The 26,771-nt window shown below is 40.4% G+C and overlaps 2 protein-coding genes across 5 annotated transcripts in view; one reads left to right on the top strand and one right to left on the bottom strand.

Moving 5' to 3' along the window:
• The first annotated feature begins 1,269 nt into the window (after positions 1–1,269).
• Positions 1,270–11,456, top strand: phf3 (PHD finger protein 3). Its single transcript, XM_079690640.1, has 16 exons — positions 1,270–1,423; positions 2,813–3,066; positions 3,464–3,589; positions 3,692–5,009; positions 5,376–5,652; positions 6,040–6,082; positions 6,384–6,495; positions 6,591–6,747; positions 6,836–6,952; positions 7,168–7,290; positions 7,379–7,523; positions 8,002–8,185; positions 8,270–8,417; positions 8,509–8,598; positions 8,838–9,033; positions 9,118–11,456. The coding sequence occupies exons 2-16, from the start codon at positions 2,829–2,831 to the stop codon at positions 10,860–10,862; spliced, it is 5,019 nt and encodes a 1,672-aa protein (XP_079546766.1). The 5' UTR covers positions 1,270–1,423; positions 2,813–2,828; the 3' UTR covers positions 10,863–11,456.
• Positions 11,457–11,564: 108 nt separating this feature from the next.
• The window catches only part of eys (eyes shut homolog), a 170,797-nt gene continuing 155,590 nt past the window's right edge, over positions 11,565–26,771 (bottom strand). For all 4 annotated transcript variants that reach the window (XM_079690636.1, XM_079690638.1, XM_079690637.1 and 1 more), the window contains 8 exons: positions 24,240–24,412; positions 19,699–19,881; positions 18,425–18,591; positions 17,071–17,215; positions 14,612–14,786; positions 14,205–14,377; positions 13,934–14,095; positions 11,565–13,298 (listed from right to left, as the gene is read on the bottom strand). In XM_079690636.1, coding sequence (XP_079546762.1) covers positions 12,109–13,298; positions 13,934–14,095; positions 14,205–14,377; positions 14,612–14,786; positions 17,071–17,215; positions 18,425–18,591; positions 19,699–19,881; positions 24,240–24,412 — 2,368 coding nt within the window. In that variant the 3' untranslated portion in view covers positions 11,565–12,108. The remainder of the gene's footprint in view (positions 13,299–13,933; positions 14,096–14,204; positions 14,378–14,611; positions 14,787–17,070; positions 17,216–18,424; positions 18,592–19,698; positions 19,882–24,239; positions 24,413–26,771) is intronic.

Below are 26,771 nucleotides of genomic sequence, written 5' to 3'. Positions count from 1 at the left end.
AATGTCCTGCTGTTGGTGTGCAGAGCAAAACTAGATGCATTCAGAATTACAGTTATATACATTTATAAAGGAGTATTTAAACTTTGCGCACCCAATTCCATTATAAAAAAATCCTTATCTCATCATACAACCCATTTCAGTTATTGGCTTAAATAATAAGAGATGGTGTTATAATGTTAGGATATCCTTGGGCTACACAAACTGCAAACTTGTAAGCTATGTAAGTTGGAAATGTTTGTGTTTACTCAAGAGTCCCAAGTCCAATTTTACTCAACGATAGCTTTATGATCACAGGTTCCTTTGAAATGATTAACGACTGCATGAATAAGCTGACTGGTAATTTTTCCGTTAAGTTTAAAAGAAACCATGATCATTTTACTGAGTATATGATCCCATAAAAAAACATAAATAAAGCTATAAATGACGTCACACTTAAACAAAAAAAGATAAATAAATAATACATAGACACATAATAAATACATTTGCTTTCCAGGCAAGAGGGTTTCAACTATTTCACGTTGCACTATTTAATGCAGGGGTGTCCAAACTACGGCCCGGGGGCCAAATGCAGCCTGCTGACCATTTTGAATCGGCCCTCAGCAAATTCAAAAAGTACAATGTAATACGGCCCACAAATTAAACTTTTGCTTGACTTATATTGTACTTCTTATATATTTAAAAATATATTACACAGTAATATTCATGTGTTAATAAGACCACTTTTCAAATAAATTCACTCAATTAAAGTTGGAAACATTTTCTAACAAATCTTAGTTGATAAGAAAAAAGGCCCAACAACTTATTTACATAACCACCTTGAAATAGACCCTTCATATTTCCCCTTATTATAAGCAATCTGTGGCTTCACATGTTTTGAAGGATGAGCTGCCAACAGAATAAATAAAACTCTATGGAGAGCTGTGATGGCTGTTTTTTTCTTAAGGCATTATCAAGTATCAAGCACAATTGACCTATATTTGATTAGTTTTGCTAACTTATAACTGAACTTGTGAGGCAATATACCTCATCTCTAGTGGATGGCCCTCGGTAAAAACAAATTGTACACCCCTGATTTAATATATTTATGGAAGAAAGAAAATAGCCTTTCCACCTTTAGTTGGCTGAATACATTTCAAAAGTTAACATAGTTTGCTCTTCAATTAAGTTAACCCGTGTGGACTCTTGTTTACAGAGCAACAAGATTGAAAACCCCGCAAATAGAAGTATAATGTAGACAAGTGTAATGTTCGCACCATCAGCTGCTAAGCTACCTGTAAACAGAAGCCACGTGACAAACAGCGCTGCCTGTCAGGGCTTTGCAGCAGCAGGACGAATGACGGCCGAGTTGGAGGAAGTTACTGGGAGCAGCTGTGCTAGTATGTAACCCTAAACGAGTTGGAGACAGCATTGCAGTAAAAGAGAGGTAAGAGTATTATACGTGAAGATAAATATTTCTTAATATCCGAACTGATCGCATTGGAGCAGATGCATGTGGGCGTGATCATCTAACGACCGTTAGCAGCACTCAGGCTACAAACAAACTTGGTAGCTTGAGGCCTAATGCTAAAGCAAGCGAACTAGCCTGTCTGACAGATTAAGCACCGAGCGGTCTAAATAAACGTTTACATATTTTATGCAACACATTTTTGATGTTCTGGCCTTTATTTCTGTTGATGCAAATTATATTCACAGGATCAGTTCATAAATTTAAGACAGTGAGTTACCTAAAGTGGTAACTTCCTTCTTATGCTAGCATTAGCTTGCTAATGATGCTAGTGCTCTGCGGCGGATTGTTGTTAGCCGTCTTATAACGCTAGCATGCTAACTAGCAAACACTTCATACATTGAGAGAACTAGGTCACAAACATGCTGTGTTTCAAATTGGGATTAAGTCATATTAGGGATCATTGCATAAACCCGTCTGGAGATCTGCTAACATATTAACGTAGCGCTTTTTTAATGCACTGTTTATTTCTGGCCTGCACAATATTGTGTAGTGTAACTTTATTGTAAGGAATGGGCAACTTGCTGCTAATTTAATCATAGCTTTGCTTTGGATGGTTTTCCAAGTTGGTCATCGTAAAAGCTTTTATTGCACTTGCAGGAATATACCTAATCTGTATTCACAATGTGAAAGACCCACGGAAATGGCCACAACTGAGATCATGCGAGGCTTTTTGAACGCAGCCTAACCGTACCAGGACAGTAAACAGGCAGCACAGAAGAGACGTTTAAAGCTCCCCATCACTATATTTCCAACAACTTTTAAAAGGGACATTCCGTCAGTAATAATCATCACCTTTCAACTTGAATTTGTTTTCTCTACCTTTTATAGAAGTGTTTAAACGTGGTTGGATAATCCAAAATGACCGACCATTCACGATAAAGGGGCCCTTAAAATTGACCCATATTGGACCCCCACGTAACCTTAAGACACAGATATCATCTTTAAAAATAAACAAAATTCATGCTTCCTTTAAAACCCCAAAATGATTATGGTCCATAATAAACAAATGTCGACATACAGTATTATTTAAAATTAAATATTAGTTATCCATGATATGAAAATCTTATTTTTGTAATTTTGTGTTTATTATACACTTTGTACTGCCTGTTGCTTTGTATCACTGTGGAACAAGGTAGTTTAGCCTCAAAACGAATGAATATCTGCTCATCCTTACTAGCTTGCTGAGATAAGACCAAAGACATGCATCAAGATAGTTCTTCTATAATTATTCATATAATTGTTTTTGCTTGATCAAAATTGGTAACTGCTGTTTTTCCTACATTCTGTCTGTTTGTTTTCATACAGGAAGGCAGCAGCATTCATGGATATTGTGGACAGCTTTAACAGTTTAATACCCAGTGACCAGTTGGACGACTCCCTGATAGCTGGTCAGAATTTGGAATGTGACGCGAGTAATGCGTTTGGGACAGGACTCCGGCTGGAAGAGTCGCTGAAGAACATGCTCAGTGATAAAGATCCCATGTTTGGATGTGGAAGCTCCTCTCAGTTCAATCTGCTGGACAATGAGGACTCCACTTTTCCAATTGCTGGCTCAACAGGTATGTCAACGGACAAAATACAAATGTCCAATATGGATTTGTATTGATACCAAACCTTGATTTAAAGCTTATTTACATATGCTACTACCAAAGCCTAATCTGGCTGCTTCACACTAAAGGGTATTATAATTCACAATAGACCTCGCTAAAGGAGGTTCTAAGTATACATAACGGTTCACTTACAATTCACCTACTGCTAAGTTTTGAATTGCACACCAATATTGTGGTGTCAGCCCTATCAGGCTTTGCATTGAAACTATTTATTTAGTGCGTTGGAGTTCAATCTTTTTGAGTGTTGGGATTGCCAATTCAATTTCTATTTGTGTTAAATGTATACATAATTAAAAAAGAAATACTCTTGGTACACAGGAAGTTAAAATACCTGTATTTGTTTTAGCTGTTGCAGCTCTCGGTGATGGTTCAGCACCCACAGGCCTCAGTGGTGAACTGACCGATGCAGAGACTTCACAAGTCAAGCGACCTGTTGGCAGGCAGAATAAACGTCCATGTCATTTAGAGAACGGTAAATTACTCATTTACTTTCCCATTTCCACGATATGACACCGTCAACTATAAAGGGTGTGACATTTATTCTCTGTTTGCTTTGTTGTTGTTGTTGAAACAGACACATCCACCAACACCATGACCCGAGGACGAATAGGAAGGGAACCAGCGAACAGGATCCGAAAGTCGTTTCTTATCGAGAAAGGAGTTAAAGGCGCCCAGCTGAAGAAAGAACTCATTCTGGGAGGACGTGTTGATATTAATGATCTTCAAGGTGCATTATGGCTGAATCCTTCCGTTGTATTGAGACGATTGACTGTCACAATTGCAGGATTTAAGATTGAGCTGCTTCCAGGACCCTCTTACACACAAAATGTTGAAGGGAGCCTTGATGGTGGCTTTTTGTATTCTGGGGACATTGGGTTTGCGGTGCTGCCAGGTGATACCGTCAGTGTACAGAATCCCACACCTGAGAACGTGGCTGAAGTTGCTGAAGTTGCTGAAGTGGCTGAAGTTGCTGAAGTGGCTGAAGTTGCTGAAGTTGCTGAAGTTGAGAAGAGCTCTACTGATGATGCTGCCCTGGGGCTCGGCCCGTATGTGAATCCCAACGACGTGCAGACCCCCAACGGGACTTTGATGGGGAGTGCCTGCACGCAAGAGACAAAACACGACTATCATAGTGTTCCTGAAAAACTAAAAACCGTCGGTAAAGAAAAGGATGGCATCAAAGAGCCAGAAAACATTCAGAATAACAGAACTACTGTTAGTAACAAGACAAATGATAAGGAAAAACAACAGATGGCCAAAACACTACCGAAGTCGAAACTAGGACTGCCTTCTAACAAGAATAAAGACTTGGTTTCTGATAAACCAAATAACATGGTTAAGGGACATAAAGTAACCCAAAACATGCCATCCAAAATCCAAAGAGACGACCTGCTTCGAATAAAAAATCTCAAGGAAAAGAAAGAAATATCACCTTTGAAAAGGCCTGCAGAATTCACCCAAAGTGAGCATGCTACAAAAATCCAAAAGACACAGGGCGCAGGTGAGAGTAAGGGGAAGCCAAGCTCTCTCGGTAAGAAGAGCCCATCGTCTGGCAACCGCGTTGACCCGCAGGGAACAACTAAACATACGTCTCCACCCAATATCTCCAAGCCTGAGACGGCCTCTCAAACACCTGTTCGTCCAGGAAATCCTTTAAAAATGACAGAAGAGGGGGGGCTGGAAAAGCCCAAACTGAAAAAGCCAGAAAAGATTCTTCAAAGACAGAAAAGTAAAACTCCAAGAAGCATCTCCGTGGATGAGCCGCAGCTGTTTATCCCAGACAATGCTCCTGCTGTGAAGAAGGAAAATGCTGAAGAGACACCCGCTAACAGTGAGTCGGTATGGGATGGAAACAACTGCTGTGGCCTGTGCAAGAACCAGCACAATAACACGTAAGTGTTGCAGAACAGATTTCTGTCTTACTCAGACATAATTGGTGTATGTTGTAGATTTAACTTTGCAGGTGGTTATCTTTTTTTATATAGAAATGTGAACAATTTAGAATTTTTGATAGTTGAACATTTACCCAGCACAACCTGCAAGAGTTCAGTGGATTTCAAAGATGATAGAAATGATGAGGAAAGTTAAAAGTTACCACAGTGTTTGTACAAATATCAAAATACATTGCCTTACAGTCAAATAAGTGTTTGTGAACACAAATGTAATTGTTCTACTGGTGTCATTATTATAGTGGGCCAGAATGTGTCTGCACAGAATGCTTAAAAAACACCTTTTAATAATGTCTGCACTTCTTTTAGGTTCATGGTAGGCTGCGGTCGCTGTGAAGACTGGTTCCACGGCGACTGTGTTGGTCTCGACCTTACCAAAGTACGTGAGATGGAGGAGGAAGATCAGATGTACGTGTGCTTGAAGTGTTGTGAGGAAGAAAGCAAAAAGGTGGAGCCCGAGCCCCCGATTGCAGCCAAACCAGAAGTTAAAGCAAAGGCGGAGGAACAGGATGTGATGCCGCCCCCCAAGCCCCAACCAGGACCCTCCGAGATACTAACCTCAGGAGGCGTCAGACCACTAAGAAATGTAAGCAGTAACACTTTGAGGTCTTTGATAAAGCTGTTTTGATCATGCTTAAATGGAAATCTTTCGATATAAAGGATCATTTATTTGTTCCCCCAGGATATTTGATTTCATCCTCTGATATTAATCATAGCTAGTGTCAACACTGTACAATGTATTTTTTTTTGCTTTTACTTTGCCTGTAAAGAAGGTTTGCACATGGGTGTGTGTATACCCACCAAGGTTCGGGACATTTTCCCACACATAAATACTCACACTGTGTTTTAAAGGTTTGGCTGAGGGTTAGAATATTTCATGTGGTGTCTTTTTCCAATTTAAATGTTGCTCTTTTATTGAAGTTATTAACTATGATATGGCTAATGTGCTTTTTCCTTTTCTCTCCTAAAATAGGATCCAGACAGGAGGCACTCCACAGATGCAGCTCATAAAACAGGTACTTTTTAAGAAGTGTTTAGAAACTTGGATGGAAAGTTTTAACTACTTTTTGACATATAATAGACCAAATGATAAATCAGAAAAGCAGGTCATTTGATAATGAAAATAATAATTAGTTTCAGCCCTAAATTGAGTTACATCTACAACAAGTCTTGTTCAAAACAGAAGATAATACACATCATCTCTGTCTTTTCTTAGATATTAGATAACAGCCTTCTTGTATCACAACTTTGTATGAAATCCCTGTTGTCGCAGAGTTCCCCTCCTGCTCAGTAGATATCTTCATTCTGTCTTCACAGGCTTTTATCTGAAAGAGTCAAAAAGTAAGTCTTCAGGTTCAAAGAAACCTGTGTCTGTGGAGGCGATCCGGCGAAGTGTGCGGGACTCTCTGAAAGAAATCCTCATACAGAGGTACGTTTTTCATGGGTGAAAGTAAAAGATAGACTGATATGTCTTTTTTTATTGAAAAACTTAGCAAACGACTACCTAAACTTTCTGCACCTCAGGTTGAAGGAGTCTGATTTGAAGGTCTCGGTGGAGAAGGCTTCTGAAGTTGCCAAGAAAACGGAGAGAGAGCTTTTTCACTTGTATAAAGACACTGACAACAAATACAAGAACAAGTACAGAAGCTTGATGTTCAATCTTAAAGACACTAAAAATAATGTAAGTATAATTGTAAACCAGGCATGATTGAAATGTTTTGAGTTTTCATATATTCATAGTTACACTTGCTCTTTGGTTGTATTTTTAGGTCCTCTTTAAGAGGGTTCTCAAAGGGGAAGTTTCTCCTGGTAACCTGATTCGAATGAGCCCCGAGGAACTGGCCTCTAAAGAATTAGCTGCTTGGCGACAAAGGGAGAACCGACATGTAAGTAATGCTTTGCTCTGAGACTGAATATATGCCATCAAGTTTGTAAAAAAATGACAGCATTCTTCTTAAAGCCCTTAACAATACAAAAGCTCAGTTAAGGTTAAGCTTGAAATGTTTTTCCCTTTTTTTTCATCACATTTATTTGGTTGTATTTTGGAATGCAAGACATTCAGCAGCCCTTTTTAAAAAGAAATATATTCCTTATTTTACAGACTATTGAGATGATTGAAAAGGAGCAAAGAGAGGCAGAGAGACGGCCGATCACTAAAATCACACACAAAGGAGAAATTGAAATTGAAAGCCAAGAACCAGAGAAAGAACCTGAGCCCGAAGAGGTAAGGGCCCCAACAAATATGACTCTAGATTATTGAATGTTTTCGTGACATGTTTGCTTCAATGTCTATTATTTTCTCCCCTTGTCAGCTTGACTCACCTCCCAAAGTTACCGAAGTCACAGCTGAATCTCCAAAACCCCCTGAGGAGAAAGCAGAGGGTCCCGGCACAGAGAAAGACACAACCAACCAACATAAGTCTCACTTATTTGACCTACACTGCAAAATCTGCACAGGTAAACCCTGAAATAAAAAAAGTTGTGATGTTAATCATCAATGGGATAATCAATATGACACTTCTTTAAGATAACCTGTATTTTGACCTTGCAGAAGTCGAGACATGCTGGTCAACCGCTGGCCTGATTAGTGTTTATTGTGCGAGTTTGGTGAATCTGAACTAACCCTTTTACCACAAACGAACAGTAGAAAAGCAACTATTCTGCAAGCTAAACATACAGTTTTTCTCAATGGGGTCTGGCAGCTTTGATGAGGCAGCTGCCTGTAGGGAAAGGCTGACTGATGGTAATGTCAGATGGTGAAAATATTCTAAATTTAGCATACACATAAACTTCTACTTTTAGGTTGCTAAAATGAGTTTTGCTGCTGCCCTGGTCCACAGTAGTAATTTAGATGACATCACCACTTTCTATGTTTTTCCCTGCTGTCATTATCTTCAGTTACCAACTTGCGTTGTCGTTTCTTTATTTGAAATAGGTCGTATGGCGCCACCTGTGGAGGAGGCACCGACCAAGGTGGTTAAAGTTGCCACTACGGTTGTCAGGAGGCAGTCCACCAAATCGGAAGAGACGAAGAGCGCGGGAACCCCTGCAGAGGACGACCTGCACCTCACCGTTTTAGAGGAAAGCTTCCGAAGCGCTCAGTCGGGCTACGATGGAAGGTAAACAGTCATTTCTGATAATGTGTGGTTCTCGTCTACAAGCTTAGTGTTTTGCAAGCTAGCTGAATTTTGTATTCTCTACAGGTCGGATCATGTAGCTGGAAGAGATGAAGAAGCCGCTTTCCTATCCAACCTGAAGTGCCTGTGGCAAGGACTCGTTCACATGCACGCTGTGGCCAAGTTAATGACAAAAGCCTTCCTTGTCTCAGGCACTTTGGACAACTTGTCTGAGGTAACGTGGGAAAAAATGAATATATTTAGAGTTTGAGTAGCTAGACTAAGTGCTGCCACTAAGGTTGGAGCTTTGTTTCCTCTCTCAACAGGACCTTCCAGACAGCATTCAAGTTGGCGGGAGGATCACTCCACAGATAGTGTGGGACTACTTGGAGAAGATTCGGGCAATGGGAACTAAAGTGAGTTTTTGGCAGCTTTCCCACTGAAAGGGATTAAACAGCCTGTAGTAAAATTCTGTCATTAAATATAATCACCAAGAATTACATAAGTTTCATTGTGATCAAGAGCAGCTTAAGTCCTTACAATTAACATCCACATGTGATGCATTATAAAGCTGCTCCATTGAAGATTTATGTGCAAACCTCTGGCACTTGGATTGCAGATTTTTTACTGACGCATGCTTTTTCTTTTATTAAAGGAGGTGTGCCTGATCCGCTTTTCCCCCGAGACGGACGAAGATGAGATCTCCTATACCCTCCTGTATGCCTACTTTAGCAGTCGTAGGCGTTTCGGGGTGGTGTCCAATAACCGGAAACAAGTGAAGGATATGTATATCATTCCTTTGGGCGCCACTGAAAAAGTCCCACATCAGCTTGTTCCCTTTGATGGGCCAGGTAAAGAACATGAAACAAGAATGATGTTCCTCTCTGTAGGTGACATTACATTTCTTATTTGACTTAATCTCTTCCTTTTGACAGGTTTAGAAAACAACCGTGCCAACCTTCTTCTTGGACTCATCATTCGCCAGGCACCTAAAAGGGAATTTGTTCCTGTGGACATGAACGAAACTGCCAGGATTATTCCTGAAATCATGCCCATCACCATTTCCACAAAAGAAACCAGAGCACAAGAGGAGGAGGAGAAAATGTTCATCTCCTCCTTGACTACTACACATAAAAAAGAAAATGAAAAACCACTTAATCCTACGGAAGAAGTTAAAGAGCCGATTACAGAATCTTCGGAAGAACCATCTGCATCGGAGGAGCCCAACAATCAGGAGCCCGGAAAACCACTGCGCTTTCTTCCAGGTGTGTTATTAGGCTTAGGTGGGGAATGTCCACCTCTGCCAGATGTTGGAGGTAAACCTGCAACAACAGCAGATGACACCCAGAAGACTCAAGCAGCTCCAAAAACAGAGGCTTCGACTGGGAGCTTAAAAAGCCCAACAGCTGCTTCACAGCGGGAGCGCTTTGTCATCAGAAAGAAAGACGCTAAATCTGTTAAAGCTGAACCGGCGCTACCCAGCCCGACTCTTCCATCTGTTGCTAACAACTCATCAGGAAAGGATGGCGCAGCGGTGACCCACAGTGCACCTGTCTCTCTGAAAGATAAGCCTCCAGATGTATCGACCGAAGCGTTTTTAGCGAGCCTTTCAGCAGCGCGGACTGAAACCAGCAGCGCTGCTTCTGCAAACAAAGGAGACGTTGGGCTTCTGTCTGAGAAGACACCATCTGAAGGGAACTCTTTGTCGCAGACCCAATCCATGGCTCCTCCAGCTAACAGCTCCAAACCTCCTTTAAGTGGAATATTGAAAAAATCTTCAGCCTATTCCAGTGTGAATGAGGATAAAACAGCGGTGCTACAAAAGGATGAAGGAAGCCACCCGGCTCCTTTGAGCCCCAAACCTGTTCCTGTTGTGAGCAGTGCTAGAAAAGAGCCGGTTACACTCTTTCACCAAGGATATTTACAGCTTTATCAGGCCAAGAGCAAACCCAAGGAAGAAAAACAAACAGCTATTCCATCACCGGCGAGTGAAAAGGAGAACCCGGGCACATCCCAGGCTGATGCTAAAGCCCTCCAGACAGTTTGTGCTCCTGCAGAAGAACCACAGGCAGTGAGTTACTCAGAGATCAAGCAGGACTCTGTAGTGGAACCAGCTCTCTCGGAACACAAGGATGCATCCATCCCATCTCAGCAGCCTCAGGTACCTGGCAGCTACCCCACAGGCCCTCCTCCTCCTCCTCCTCCCCCGAACACTTTCTCCAGCCCACCCCCCCAGGATCAGAATCACAGTGGACCGTGGGTTCAGAATAGCTCGTCAGACGCTCTCGCTTCACTTCAATCCCAGTACGCAGAGAGCTGTCCCGAACCAGCTGTCCCGCCTCCGTCCCTGGCCAAAGAACACAAGCGTCAAGAGGAGAAATACAGCGATCCGTGGGAGAGGCCGCGCACGTCCGAGGACAGAGATCACCACGGGAGACACAGCCATCACAGGGACACTCATTACGGGAAGAAGAGCCGGAACCACGACAGGGAGAGAAAGCGCGATCGCAGCCACGAGAGAGAGAGGAGCAGGCACCGCGGACACTCTGACGACCGCTACGGCGAGAAGAGGAAAGAGAGACACCACAGCGACGATCACAGCAGCCGGAGTAAGGACAGACAAAGAAACAGGCGGGACTCTGATTATGAGAATGGACGGAGAAGCTCAAAAGACAGTTAATTATTATTTTTTTAAAGCCCTGACATGATTTGGGGAGGCTTTAAGAAAGACTGTTGGTCACTAAACCGGTTCAAAACACTTGATTGTGAAGTTGTTTGTCCACGGTCCACAGCTTGTATGCCATTTCCTTCATAGAAGTAACCCATTTTATGTTAATAACAATACAGCCAAAATGAAATATAATTTCAAGTCAGATTGTGAAGACATGTTCTCTTCAAGCCAAGAAGAACTTCATATTGAAACATTTTAACCTTTGTATTGTATATATCCAGCTCCTTTTGAGCTGCCGTGCTGACTACAAACAATCAGTAAATGTTTTCAGTCTTGTGGGAACATACGAACAACGTGTGGACCATCTGGTGGACATTTTAAGTTGGCATGAATGTAACACAGAAAACGTTTCACTGAGAACCTTGGAACAGCAGCTTTTCTCCCCCATCACCATTTAAATTCTTTTAAATTGCTTAATTATTTTTTAAACTTACTTTTTTTGAAAAGGTATGTACATTTTGGCTTATAATATACATTAGAGATGACGTGTGCCTTTGCACTGTGTGTTTCTGTACAGTTCGTAATAAAGCTAATTCTTTTTTATTATTGATTATAAAAAATGTGTTTTTTCTAATTGTTATATTAACAAGATTTTAAACATTAGGACTTTATTTTTATTTTTTTCTCGTTGGAAAAATGACTAATGTTAAAGCCTCACAAAATATGTTTGAAATATTTAATCATAAAAGTTTTATTACATCTATTCTGAAACATTTACCCGTGTCACATGGAAATCAAGCAGTACAATTGTGCAGAAACAAGTTTAAAACGGTTAAAAGTGGGGTAGGTAATTTTGGAGAAACCAGCTCGAGTGCGCTAGAATTTGAAAATACACAGCTGGAAAAAATCTGCCACTTCCTTAGAGCCCCTCCTCCAACACACACGAACGCGGAGATGAGTTTGTGCACAGATGGAAAGCTGACAGGCAGGTAGGCCTTCCAGTTATTTTAGCCGGGCCAGCTAAAATGATTGGTCGTACTTTTTACAGTACTACGGCTTCCACAGATGACATTTTTGTATGGAGTTTTTGTCAAAGCACTTAAGATATTCATTGCATTCCATTGAATATAACAAGTGTATCTCGAGCCGGTTTCTCAAATTTACCTACCCCACCTTTAAGTGATAACCTTTCCAAAACTTTTTAACCTAGGGACTCTACAAAAATCTCCTCAGATACCATCACAAAATGTCACTACTATTCATTGCCCTCGTAAACATCGAATCCCTCACTATTCCTGAGAAACTGCAGTGGCTTGGTATCTTTAAACAAAAAAACATTTCTTAGATTTCCTTCAAAGCCTCTTGAAAACAACCCAGAAGTAACAATTGATACATTTCTGTACACTTCAAACCCCCCAAAGTAAAGCTGACCTCCGTAGTTTAAAGCCACGTAACGCTCAAATGGATCTAAATCTTGGAGGACGCTCTTGTTGTCCACCACCACCTGGATAATTGTACTGTTTAAAGACATAGACACATTGTGCCAGTTGTTGCAGCACAGTGTGACATTTCTGAAAGTTATTGGCAGGGAAAGCCTCTCCCCAAGATTTACAGCAACTTTGAGGTGTCCGTTTTCAAGTCCCACTGCGAGGTAGTCGTCATCTTCATGTTCAGCCTTCCCCATCCACATTACCAAACTGTTATTCGAGCTGGTTTTAAAGCTGAAAGAAACCTGTGTGTATTTAAAATTCCTTGTGTTGTATCTCGGGTCCTGGTATTTAACATATGAGCTTCCCACAAACTTGAGAGTGTCCATGGCTATTTCTGAGTCGCAGTACTTCCCACCCAGTCCCAAAGGGCATATGCAGCGGTATGAGGGGACACCAGATGGGGCACATAAGGAACCCTGTTTGCAGACGTGGTTTAAACAGCTTACAGACTGGTTACACACAGAGCCAGTCCAAGATGGCGGACACACACACATAAATGAGTCACTTCCTGTTGACCTGCAGTGTCCTCCGTTTTTGCACACCTTATGCCCACAGGCGGTCCCATCCCAGTCCCCCACATTTGCTCCACTTATAGCCCCCATCTCAGTTAACTCCAACTCTTCCCCGTTCAGTATGAGTTCTCTTAAACCCCCAGTGAAGCCCACCGGCTCCTTTTCTGTTGCATCTGTGGAGACGAAGCTTAAGGTTGACACGCCCCCGATGAAGATGTCAGTAGCCACATCGAGAGTGGCCATCCCCCCAGTCACATTCTCTCTAGTCTCCTTGTTGTCCAGACTGAGGAAGCCTTGGTGATCGACCCGGCCAGCCGTCACCGAGTGCCAGGTCCTCCCACGTGAGTCCACTCGCTCAACAGACTGCAGGATGTGGGGGCCATCCCCCAGATTGTACCGCAGCTGGACAAACCCCGATGTCAAGGAGAGGCACAAGAAGTCTCCTATTGGAAGAAAATAAAATGGTCATACTTTTCAGTTGTAGTGATGTCCCTCTGTCAAAAAGTCAGTTCACCTGTTTTTGTAGTAGAAAAAAAGCACATTTGACAGGTTTACGTCAGTTTTCGACCAAATTCACAAGAACATTGTTTGTGGAAACTACTGACCGAAAATGTAAAGTTGAAAGGCTCTGAGATACACAATTACCTCTTCTTTTGACGTACTAAACTATTACTTTTTTGGTAAAAATCTTTGTGACTTTTATATGACGACATTGTCATGAACTACTATACTATTTTTGTAATATACCATGACTTTGTATGCTTTTATTTCATCACACTAGACACTGTTTTGACTTTTTGAGATAGATCTATTACTCAAAAGGCTGTTTTTATAAAGGTAAGATAAGATAGAACTTTATTGATCCCAATTTGGGACATTTTTGTAAGTGCAATGTGTATATCTTTACTTTTTTATTATACCGTGGAATAAAAGGATCATTGGCATATATAATGTTTGCCATCGTGGCAGAACATTGAGGGCAAATATATAGTAATCCTGGATATCAACACACTCACATTCTGCACCGCAAATGTAATATTTATTTTATCAAAATAAAGCAGGATATTAATGTCCTCACCAGATCTGGCACTGAGGTGCTGTGCAGTGTAGACAAGGATGCCATCAGGTGATAAAGGCTGGAACTGCAGCTGCAGAACAGTCCTGTGTCTAATGCTCATAGGTGGGAATGACATCCATGAGGACTGGTTACCGCTGAAGAACGGATCACTGATGGTCACAGCTGTCACAGGCAGAAAGATACAGCAGTTCAACAATTGAAAAGTGAAGGTCTTGTGTTAATAAATAAATAAAAAACATATAATGATAAAGTTAAGGTTCAGTGGCGCAACCTTTCTCGCAGTAGAGCCCTGCGGTCCCGAGGGGGCACTGGCAGGTATATCCATTGGGCAGGGGGATGCAGGTGGAGCCATGGGCGCACAGAGGAGGGGGGGTGTGCTCCACATCACACACAGACACCGTCTCAGAACAGAGTGCTCCCTTCCATCCAAATGGGCACTGGCAACTGCAGACGGACACAGGCAGGCTCTGTGAAAAGCTTGTAAACGCTGTCATTCCTTTCGCTATACTTGTACTGTGTAACTGAGTTTCTATAGCCTACTGATGTTTAGTCTCATGGGAATATCAAGAACAAAAACATTGTCGGGGTGAATCCCTGTCATTCATAAAACCATTCACAAGTGGATTTGGTGTAAGTAATCAGAATGATTATACCAAATCTCATTTATTTTGTACTTACTACACAGATGAGCCAGAGTCCACGCATGTCCCCCCATGTCTGCAGTGAACATGAACACAAGGGGTGACTCCACACTGACCCACGCTGCGCCCGAAGGCTGGATGTCCCGCAGGCTGGCCCAGCACTTGGAACTTTCTGTCTCTTCTTGTGCGAAACTGCACATCAAAAATGCAGCCTTTGGAAAGGACAAACACAGTAAGTCAGAGGGGTATCTTTTTTTTAGGGGATAATCAGAGGAAACAGAACATTTTAAATTTTCCGTGTATGAGGTTTAATAGTGGACAAACTAAAATGTGAATATCCTGAGTTGGATTTCAAATAGAACAAGTGAAAAAGGGACAACTCTGAGTTAATTTGTTAAATGGCTTTTGGATCGTGTGACACCACAGGGGTTAATATCAAGTATACATACTGAATTCCAAACGTTTTTATTGGATGTTAACTCTTGAATTTGATGGAATAAATGATCTGCAGTCTCTGCCGTACACATCCAAGATGTCCAAGTTCTTAAATCCAATCTCTTCCCCCTGTTATCATGCATCTCCCTCATCATATTTGCTTTTTGCTTTCATAATTCCATTTTTACCAAGACAATATTTGCTTTGGCCTGTACCTGCGGAACACTGGGCCTTCTATAAATATAAGGCCTGAGCACAAGCCATGGAGTCATCTGCACACGCTGACTCCCATCTCTCTGCTGCATTAGTCATTGGCATAAACAGGATGCAGGGAAAATGTCATGCTCATTCATGAATATTCATGGCATGATGCTGTCTTCTTGGCAGAATCAAGTGATGGTTGCCGAGCTGCAAACATCCAAAAGCGAAGCAGATTCACGAGGAAGATTATTAAAGCTGGTTATTTTTTGTTTTGCTGCTCTCATGACTCTTATTACAAAGAAATAAGAAACCAGAAGAGCCAAGTCTGGCAATAATACATGTGAGAGAAAAACATGTGCACAGTGAATTTGCATTTAATTTGGATTTACCGCCTTACAAAAAATGGTTTCAGAATATTTTCAATTTAGTTCCTGTGGCAATCTTTAAGAATCCAAATCAATTGTACCACCATGCAGTCATTGCTTTATAATTTCATTTAGCAATTAAGGCCAAAAGCTTGTTTTGTTTGGTCACAGTGACTTTTGACCACAACATGTTAACAGTTCATCCTTGGGTGGACATTAATGAAACATTTGAAGAAATACCCTCAAGGCGTTCATGAGAAAGGGAAGCAGAAGGTCACAGCAACTTTACCTTTCGACCTTTGGCCACCAAAATCCAATCATTTCCTCATTGAGTCCTAGTAAACGTTAGTACCAAATTTGAAATTTATTGCTCAAAGCGTTCCATATCACATTCACTAGAATGTTTTCTATAAATGAATACAGGGATATACGCATGTACAACCCCATTTATTTTGTTAGCACTGGTACTGATCCTCAATGTCTTTCAACAAGTGTGATAAAAAAATATATGCATGATTTAAAAACACAAGCCTCCTCATTCCATGTTTTTCGATCAGCAGCTCAAATAGAGTAACAGATTTTTTCCCCCCGCCCCGGCAGCCGCAGTACCTCCTCTGCCACCTTTCCAAAGGGGAGTGTGGATCTGTTGATAACTGGGAGTGAAGTGCATTATCAGTGTGTTCACTGCCAGCCATCATGATTAGGGCTCCAGGAAGGTCACACAGATCTGATTAGACGCTCATGAGTTCTCATTACATCCCGAGCAGAGAGGTGATGGTACCACCAGCGTCGCCTGACTCAGGTAGTGCTCACCATTACAGGGGAGTACGACAGGCTGATACAGCACCGCCTGACTAATGCTGTACCATAGCTGAGTCCATTTTGAAAGGTTTATTTGGCGGGCAAAACAAATGAATTACATAATGATAAATGAGCAAACACATAAAATCGCTCCAGGACTTAAATACAGAAAAGCTCTTGTTCATCTCAAATGGATTAGCCATGACATCTTATAATAACCAGCTTCATAGCTGTAGTGCAGAGACTGCTGAATCTGGTTATGATGATATTCATAGCTGTTGTCATCATTACGGTTATGGCAATTTTGCTCCACAGCCCCGAGCATTAGCAGCACAATGAATGCTCTCCAGAATACAATCCTACATGGGGTCACCTGAGAGAAAGCATAAAAGATGTTGATGATCACAAAGATAATTTGCATGGCAGCCTTGTTCATGTGACTTATCAGCAGTGGAATGGATTTGCACACAACGCAAACTGCAGAGGGGTGTGAAGTGATTAAAGGCTGCAGGCACAATCAACCTCAGAGCTCGGTGCAGGCCTCATACAGCAGTCCTAGCCTGTAACTCCCTTTTTCATTACACGCCTCCCCCTCTGCTTACAAATAGACCGAAATCCTTGGAGGAAGTCAAAGCACAGGTGCTTTGACTCCAGACAACAGTGTTGGGCTGTAATAAAGCTGTTGCTGTCTTACCCTGAAAGCCATTACGGAACCTGGATCCAAGTGGCAGGAGTTCAGGGGTGTACTCATTATATCCACCCACAAAGAGCTGGTTGAAAACATTGAGGCCCAGCAGGGGGCCTGGAGAAGATCCTGTTCTGTTACGTTGCCCGTCAACCTGAGAAAGGCATTGCAAAATGTCAATTCACAAGCACAACCTTACCTTGCTGCCTCCACAGCTTTTCAATGATGCTGCAGACTTTTTCAGCAGTGGTGGAGCGGCACTTAGATATTTTACCAGAGTTTAGGAATACTCGGTTACAAGTCAAAGTCCTGCATTCAAAATGTTACTCAAGTAAAGCATCAAAATATACCTAAAGTACTAAATAATTTAAGTAAAAGTATTTATTATGCAAATGAGTCCAATCTCAGAATGGTATATATTATATGTTTTGATTATAGCTATTGATGCATTAAAGGGTTATCAAAGCTGGTAAAGGTGCAGCTAGTTGTAATGACTTTGTATACTGCAGGGTAGATTGTGAAATCTCTCCAGGTTTAAATAAACTGCCTTTTAAGTGTTGACTATATTTCACATTTTGTATCCAAATCTGTAACTTAAGGTAGTAACGTGTACAAGTACATGATATAACTCTGAATTGTTGTGGAGTAGAAGTACAAAGTAGCATGAAATGGAAACACTCAAGTTAAGTACTAGTATCTCAAAATTGAACTTAAGTACAGTACTTGTGTAACTTCCCACCTCTGTTTTTCAGCCACACTTCGATGATGCAAACATCCTTTTCCTGATCACTGGACCACAAATGATTTGTTGGTACTTAGCAGCCTGATGTGTTCTCAGAAATCATTCACCTTACTGTGACACCATTTACATCCTGCATCACCTACACTGGGCAGGACAGATCTCTAAAGTGTTTATGGGCGGATGTACACAGTGCCAATAAATGAGCGGTAAGAACGGTAAAAAATTAAGATTCAGAGTTCCAAGTTAAATATCACCTTGTACTTTGTATATGCACTTTTGCTACTGATACTTTTATTATCTGGTTGATGTTAAACTGTACTTACTTTCAGTGGTACTGTGAGGAAAAAAAACAAGATAATTACATTTATACTTGATACACATGAAAGTCAGATTGGAATAACATTAAATATTTTGTACACAAAATACTGTTAAAGGAAATACACATTATTTCTTCCTATCCCTTTAACTATCTGGTGATTCCTTAACCTTAGGAAACCTTTAAATGATTTCAACCTTGAGGTTGGGAACCACTGTTTTCCAGGATAATTGTCTATTGAAGCTATTCTGGCGGCCCAACACCTTTCTTATGAACAAAAAGGACACCTATCAACACCAAGTCACCTTCAGCCATCCGGTTCTCTTTGACCTTCCGAGCGTAACGGTGTGAATGTTGGACTGCAGGTTCAGTCGTTCACTGAATATGACTGCCACGCCCGATCCAAGGTTGAATCTATGCACCACTCGGCCATTCCGCAGTCCCAAAACAAGGAAGTCATCACCATCATCGCCTGGAAGACACGTAAATAGTTTGTTACAAGCACAGTAGACATGAGAACTGCAAACACTGACCTTACAATTACACCATTTACCGATCTACACCACTATGTAGGATATGTATATGAATATATAGGGTTTGTGGGTGATAAGACTCATTGAGTACGTAGTATGCAGAACACTATGCGATTTTAAACAGCCATTAAAACGTCATCAGTCAGACTGCATCTGTACTATAAGCATACAAATACATTATGTTTTTTGCTGCAATATTAATTCTATTTTTGTTCTATATTTTGCCTCCTTTGCTTGTTTAATTACGTGTACCTTGATGACTGCCACTCAATAATTAAAGATGCCACTTCATTAAACCAATTATCATGCAAATTATTCGTTTTTTTATCTATTCTTACTTTGTGCCTTTGTACCATTTCAAACAGTGCTGCTCTCTCTCCTGACAAGCGTTTCATTATTCATATTCATATTGTTTTGTTATGCCTCCACCTTGATGAAATGTACTCTCAAGAGAAAACGAGTGCATAAAATCCACAAGATCTTTTGTATTCCTTTGCCCTCTCCCTCGTTTGATGAAATGTGCTGGTGACAATGACACGGCAGTTACCTGCTACTAAGTCTGACCCTGCAGGAAGAGATCCTAATTTAAAGTGATGGCTGCTGACAGCATCACATTGCACCTGCATCTCAAAGACTGTTGAATGGAATTAGCATGGATACTTTTGAGATGCTCAGTTCACATGTTCGTTTTTATGCCAGCAATGCCATCTTGGCTCCCTTTGAAAGTCAAGAACAATAACAGTTAGCTGTTAACAGCAACAGGATATCAACTAATTATTGGGATGCAGAAAGACTCATTTTGAATGTCTCTCAATCTGCCCCAAAATAAAAATCCATTTAGGGTTTAAATTGATTGGAGGATCTCTGATGAGATTGGAAATCCATTAGTCAGTGCATTACAGCAGGTGAACACTTATTTGTAAATCTTTAATGAAGTATGAAATCAAAAATCCAACCAAGGTGACGTTTCAATGTTTCTTTTCGTCTTTTCATTTGACCGGTAGAATGGTTTTACATTTCTGTGCGGGTGTCTAAATTGAGCTCACCTTGTCCTTTATGCCCAGCGAACAGCATCAGGTTATCTTTCACAGAAGATGAATTATTGGCCAGTGTGAACTTCAGCTTGAACTCGTAGAAGAAACTCAGACTCGGGATGGAGGAATAAGCCACGAAAGAAGTGTAACCAAACTCATCACTTCCACTGAATCTGGCACGGGTAATATTGATGGCTGCAAAACAAACACATTTATTTTATACATGTGTTAAAATGGGACTAGGGGTATTTTGTGTTTGTGTGAATTGAATTGAACAGGCCTGATTCATCTTCTCCCTCTCAGGTTACCAAAAGATGGCACTATTGCTACACATTACATACTAAGGGTTAGTGAAATATTTTCCTTTCTGAATCTATAAGATGATGACCTGTTTTCAAACACCGTCACCTCTTCAGTCCTTTTTCTATTTCCATTAGTAGCTGTTTACAAAAGCTTCTGGCAAGCACGCATCGCTTCATAGCTGATGTTCACAAGGGTAGCACAATAATCCCATGATATTCAATTACAATCTCAAGTTTACTTATTCAGAAAACACGGTTGATTCGATAATGCCCTCTCTTGTATCTCAGCACACCATCTCTCTTTTCATTTGATTTTTCACTAGGGACTCGATGTAATTTCCCCCCCCCCCCCTGCTCGTAAAAAAATGACATGATGTACTGTTGTTATTTCAGCATTGAGGATTCACAAACACAAATGCTCTTCTTCAACACCTTGCATACTCTTCTGCAGTCGCAGGCTACGGCTAAGAAGGGCTCAGAGCTCCCCTCTGCGACTGCCCTCCGCTCTGTGTGGTTGCTAAATTATTAATAAAGCTGGGAATGCTTCTGTTATCGTATCCAGAGTCTAGCTGCATCTGCCTTTTGTTTCCCTCCAATGAGTGTTGCAGCTATAGGTAGTTCTCACTTAGCTGTTTTGCGTGTGTTTCAAATTGATGTTACACATGATCATTTGAATGCCCTACAATAACAACTGAGCTCAGACTAGATACAAACATGTGAGCCATGATTACAAAGATAAAGGACCTTGGATTTATTAATAGGAGGCTACTTTGTTCATGGACACACTACCCATGAGCCTACAGTACAAATAAAGTCCAAACCAATATTAAAAGACCAGTAATAAATACGAAACCATTTTGATTTGATATTCTGTTATTCAGTAATGGTTTTCTATCAAATAAGAGTTTGGGTTTTTGCATTTCTGATTACCTGATTTATTAATGAACTTTAAGTGCCTTCTAGCATCTTTGTCATATTATATTTCTACAAGCTTAAGTGGTTGGTATAATATCACAAACTGTACTATCTAATTAAATCTAGCAAAAACAGATATGCTAGAATGACTTATTAATGAATTATAAATATTGTTAAACATATTAGTAGAAATTGTTATCTTCTAAATCCAAACTTCAGGTGCCACAGTTTAAAAAAAAAATGTCTTTAAGTAGAAAGGGTCAAGCTTACAAGAGAGAGACAGAGAGTTTAATCCACATCACCCTGACTGTCTCCATAAAAACGGAGCATCAGAAGTTTCAAAAAAAATCTAAATGTAATTGCATTTATTTTACATGGATTTATCTTTTGCAACTGATAAAATAAAGTTCACCATGTGAGAGCTATCCTACAGGCAGGTGGAATATAATACAGTCTCTTTAATCCTGTGAAAAGGTTGCCTTTAGCATCAGTGACTTTTCGGTGAACCGAACAGCTTTCATAGAAAATCACAATGGTCTATATCCCTCTTGTGATGAAAAGGTAAATAGGAATTCAGAAATAAATAACTGAGTACATTTTTAGGTTTTCGTCCCACATGTGACTAATTGAACTGAAGCCACCAGTATAATGAATAATGTGTACTGATATAATTGAGGTTCTATTAGAAAAACCCATCATTGCATTATACTTCAGAATGAGGTTCAGTGCTGGTGAAAGTCACGTGCTTGCTGAACATATTACTAACAAAGAAGCTCATGGACTGTAGCTGTGAAATGCATCCATCTATGGATTATAACTTCACACTCCGTCAAATAGTATCACCTTACATTTACACTGCTGGGTATTTGAGTAATGTGCTAGAAACCAAAAGGAGCGGCAGAAGTAAAACAGAAGGACATGCGGCGCCAGTCAGACTGTGAAACGCATTTTGACAAAAATGCATGTACAGTATATGGTCTGTATGGTGTGCATCTTAGCTGTCACAGTGCAGCTGGGAAACAACAACTCTCCTGAGTGAGACTACACTCACACTACTAAATTATTTTCAACCTTGGAACAATGCAAGGTTAACAGAAACTTTGCTCAATCAATACTCAGCTGAAGTGCTGATTCTGAATAATGCGGAATAATGCTGAAAATGGATTGTTTGAAATATATCTATGAAAATATGATGAAATGTCTACACTGTTTTTGACTGTTGAAAGCAGTGTTCGCATTGTTTTTCTGCCAAAATCTTTTCTTCGCATCATCCCTCCCTGACTTGGAACATCCTTTTATTAAAAATACCATTGTAATTCAATATAAATGGCCAACATCTCATATGTTAGACAAATAGGATAAACTATTCTTGGATTCGAGAAACGAGCCGCAGTACTAGGTGTATGTCACATGTGGAAATTATTTTTGTCTTTTACTTCTAAACACAAACAAACTAAACATCAATCTTTAACATGAGGTATGGGCAAGTTGTATACTCAGGTTCACCATTAGTGATTCTGAGTGAAGTCATTTTGAATATTCATTCATGTTTAATGAGCACGACTCTTGAGGCCTTTCAGCATCAATAGCACTTATAGTCATCTCTACAGGCTGGCTCATAGACCAAACCTATCCATTAACCTGCAGGTGGTAAAATATTATATTTTAAGAAAACATTTAGCTCTTTAAAGTTTCCCTGCTGGACATACAACTTTAGCTTTGTCTCAAATAAAGGGGAAAAAAAACAGGCGAACTTCGGCTCTTATCTCATCTGATGTAATCAGGATTAAAATTCAAATGTCAGCCATATACTTAGTTTGACACTGGAAGGTTATATTGTCCGTTCGGGATGTAGGTGATGAAGGTCTGTCAGAGGCTGTGGCATGGCTCAGCGACTTATATGCCAAGCACCCTGCTGCTCCCAGAGTCAGGTTAGTCAAGCAAAACCCTTTTGTTTCTTTGAGCCACTGACTGTGAAGCCTCTCTCATGGCATTACTGTTAGAATAGAGACCTTAAAAAGATCATTAAATATACTATACTACCAATAACAATAAAATATAATTAACAATATTCTATACCTTCTTTGTTTATCACCAATTTGGATTAAACAGGAGTCTACAGCTAGGTAAATGCTAATGTTAACATGCTAGAATAGTCAACATTACATTGCTTTAAGTGTTTATTTTAAAGCAGGTATGTTTTTTTTAATTTGCCAATTAGCATTTATCATAAATGTGAATTTTTGTTTTGCATCTATATTATGTTGGCATTAAACAAAGTATTGGACAAAGATTTTGACGTGTTAACGCTGGCTGGCGGTGCTAAAAGAAAAGTCATGGGATCACCAAAGTCGGAGGGACTCTTGCTCTGTTGACATTTAAAAAGAACTTGATGGCAATCTTTCCAATATTTATTTCAGTCTGGACCAAAGTGTCTGACCATCCATCAGCCGTCCCCAGAGCCATGTTGCTAGCATAGCGAAAAATACAGCACGTTTTTACAGTCAAATTCAACAACAGTTGTCCAGTATGGCATAATTTGTTTTCTGCTAATCAGTTATTCAGGAGTCCTTGAATAAATGCAAAATGTAGCTGTGTATTTTCGATGTCTTGGCTTATTAAGAGACTTTATACAACATCATTATTTGAGTTTCACTACACAAAAACATAGTATTTAAAACAGTATAGAGTCCGCCACAGAAATGTGTCTTCCTATTGTTGAACAATTTCAGGAATATTACAAACTTATCAAAGGATTCAAAATACATTAGTGTCAGTCAGCAAATGACCCTTCATCAATTACTTGCTCTGAAGTTGTGGGATAGAAATAAGAAGTTTATGTTTCCATCCATTTGTGTTATAAGTTAGTCTTTGATTAAATGGCGAAAAAGTGACCACAGATGGGCGCAAGTAACAGTAAGCGAGATTATTAATAACATTGCTGGCAATGTGAGAACACATGAACACCCTGCTGTTCGGGCAGAAACTTGACATTTTGTGAAGAAAAAAAAGGTTGTGAAGAAAAGTAGCGTTGAGTCACACGGCTAAATCTACAGTAGCAAGAAATGAAGATCTTATGAACTCACAAAAAGAGTAATTTGGGGTATTCAGCAAAGAGGCATAGAGTTTTCCCTTGATTATCTGACTATTGCTGGAGGAAGAGGTTTCTGCCTGAACAGCACAATTTAGTTTCATTAATCCCTTTACTTAACAAGAAGCTCCTATTTTACCAACTGCTCAGGGCTCTAATTCAACAACTGTTTGCAGATCAGCCTCTTTATAAAGCTGCTAAATCTGCGGCGCATTGATCTGTGAGCCCTTCTCTGTAGCACTCACGTTCATCACACAGTAGACCTTGTCTTCCGTACGGGCAGAGACACACGGCCTCCAACGGAGACTTTGGGATGCATGTTGCTCCGTGACCGCATGGGTTGCGCTCGCAAGCGTTGAACTGGCACAGTCGGCCTGTGTAGAGCGGGGAGCACTCACAGAACCAATCCTCAGCATCACTACACGTGTAGACATAGAGGAAGGCATCATTAGGACAGAGGTGAAAATGGACCATGACATTGCAGCAACATGTCCAGTGGCAACACACACGGAGATAAGTGATAGAACACCCTGTGATGCATGGAAAGAACCTGAAAAGATGTTACAAATAAATGTGTCCAGCCTGATCTTCCTTGTGATATATGAGATCTGCTGAAACACTTGAAATGGAGTGAACATGTGGTGGAGAAAAATAAGAATCTTGTTATGGAGTTATTCATCTTAGCAGCTGCTGCAGAGGCAGAAATGACTTCTTTCGGTGAAGGTAAACACCAACGCAGCCTGAAAAATAACAGCAGAAAGCAGAGATTAGTAGCATGTCAGAAAACGTATAACCATGTCTTTTTTCCTCGATGCATGCATTTCCTGTCTTGGTTAGAAGGAGGGTGATCTAGCATACAAAGTCATATCCAGACAGCAACTTTTTAAAAAGCACCGAGATGTGCAAAGCTTTGAAAGGTATATCATCAGATAGAGGAAGCATTGGTGGGGTTTGAAATCTATAAATTAATAATGTGTTTTGAGCAGCAGCACTGGAGGATGTATTTTTGCTCTTAAGGAAACTGGCTTTTTGAGATAAAATATTTACATTCTGTCACCGGAGTTGAGCATTGTTAGATCTGACTGTATTGAAATATAAAAGGATTTTGTGTCATGCAGTAAACATTTCTAGTGTGTGATTATTAACAGGCTGCGAACGTCATTTTCAAGACATTTAACAGCTGAACACACTTTCATAGCCGATTGTGACCGCTATTTTCTCAAAAACAGTAACAGATGAAAATTGTCGTGCGCTTGAACAGAACATACTTTGCTATTTGTATAATCTTTGACAACCTGCAAGAGGAAGAATCAAATATTTAATAGAGCATCTCCTGGTGCAGTCTCTGTGTTTCAATGCTTTGGGTACTGCTAATTTGTCCCCAGCATTGTCAGTTAGTGTTTGTCTTTAAATGTTGACAACACACAAACTGCGTGGGCTTTCCTCCAGATGCTCCACTTTCCTCCCCCCGTCAGAAAGCATGCAGGTTAGGTGAATTCATGGTAGGTGGGAATGTAACTGTGAATGTGTTTGTCTGGCTGCTGTGAGACTGCTATTTATCCTCCAATACTCCCCCCTGAATATGATGGATGGATACACAAACTAAACAGTTATTCAAATTACAGAAACCTTTTTAAAATAAATGACTTGTGTTTAGTACAAATCTGATACTATAGAAACCATGACAGTACATCATTTTCACAACATTAAAAGCCATATTTTGAGTGAAGGCAAGATGTTCATGTTTCTGGGATCTTTAACATGCCTTTCTGTAGACACATCTCTATAAACTGCTTTTGTGATTTAACAAAATAAATATTCATTCATTTACATATTTAATGAATTCAAAAATTATATGACTTATATTCAAAGTTATTGTGTTAAATCTTACTTAAAGTGGACCTATTAAGCTATATTGGAAAAATATATTGTAGGGCCATTCCTATACAAAACATGTCTGTGAAGTTTTTTGCTTAATACCAAACAGTTCACCCATTGTAGCCATGCCTCATACTGCTCATACCCCTCTTCTGCAGCCCTGTTAAGCCCCTGTAACACTGTCCCGGAATTGACACTCGATGACACACGATAAAGGAAATTCTCAAATTCGGCTCTGATCGTAGCAACATCGGGCCATTCGTGAGGGCATCTTAAGCCATCGTATGACCGCCGGTGGAGTTTCTCAGGCTCCGGCAGCAACTTCGTGAGCGGCAACTTCGTAAGGCACTCATGAGGGCATCTTGTCAAATCGTGTCATCTCGTGTTATCATCGGTGCCATCGGGCATTCAGCCTCACTCTGATCGGGGCAAATGCCCGGTGGCACCGATGATAACAAGATGCCCTAACGATGGCCTTACGGTGGGCAAAATTGACACACAAATTCAACACGAAAATGAACCTTCGCAAGGTCCCTCTGCAATTTTTTGGCATGCCAAAGATTTTTGCCACCGCTCACGAAGTTGCTGCTGGAGCCTGAGAAACTCCACCGGCGGTCATACGAAGGCTTAAGATGCCCTCAGGAAGGGCCCGATGTTGCTACGATCAGAGCCGAATTTGAACATTTCCTTTATCGTGTGTCCATCTGGTTGTTAATTGCACAACAAAATCATGTAAACATATTATGTAAATAACCCAATTTGTGTTCTGTGAAACTGAAAAGGATATAATATATTATTTTGAAGGCAAGTTGACAGGAAGTTGTTGTTGCTATGGAAACAACATGACGGAGAAAACTTAATTAACATATTAACATAATTGTTTGTGTTACTTTTGTTGC

The sequence above is a fragment of the Notothenia rossii genome, assembly GCF_949606895.1.
Source record: "Notothenia rossii genome assembly, chromosome: 6".
Lineage (NCBI taxonomy): Eukaryota > Metazoa > Chordata > Actinopteri > Perciformes > Nototheniidae > Notothenia > Notothenia rossii.
Note: the sequence above shows the minus strand (reverse complement) of the source record. Positions and strands in the feature narration are given on the sequence as shown.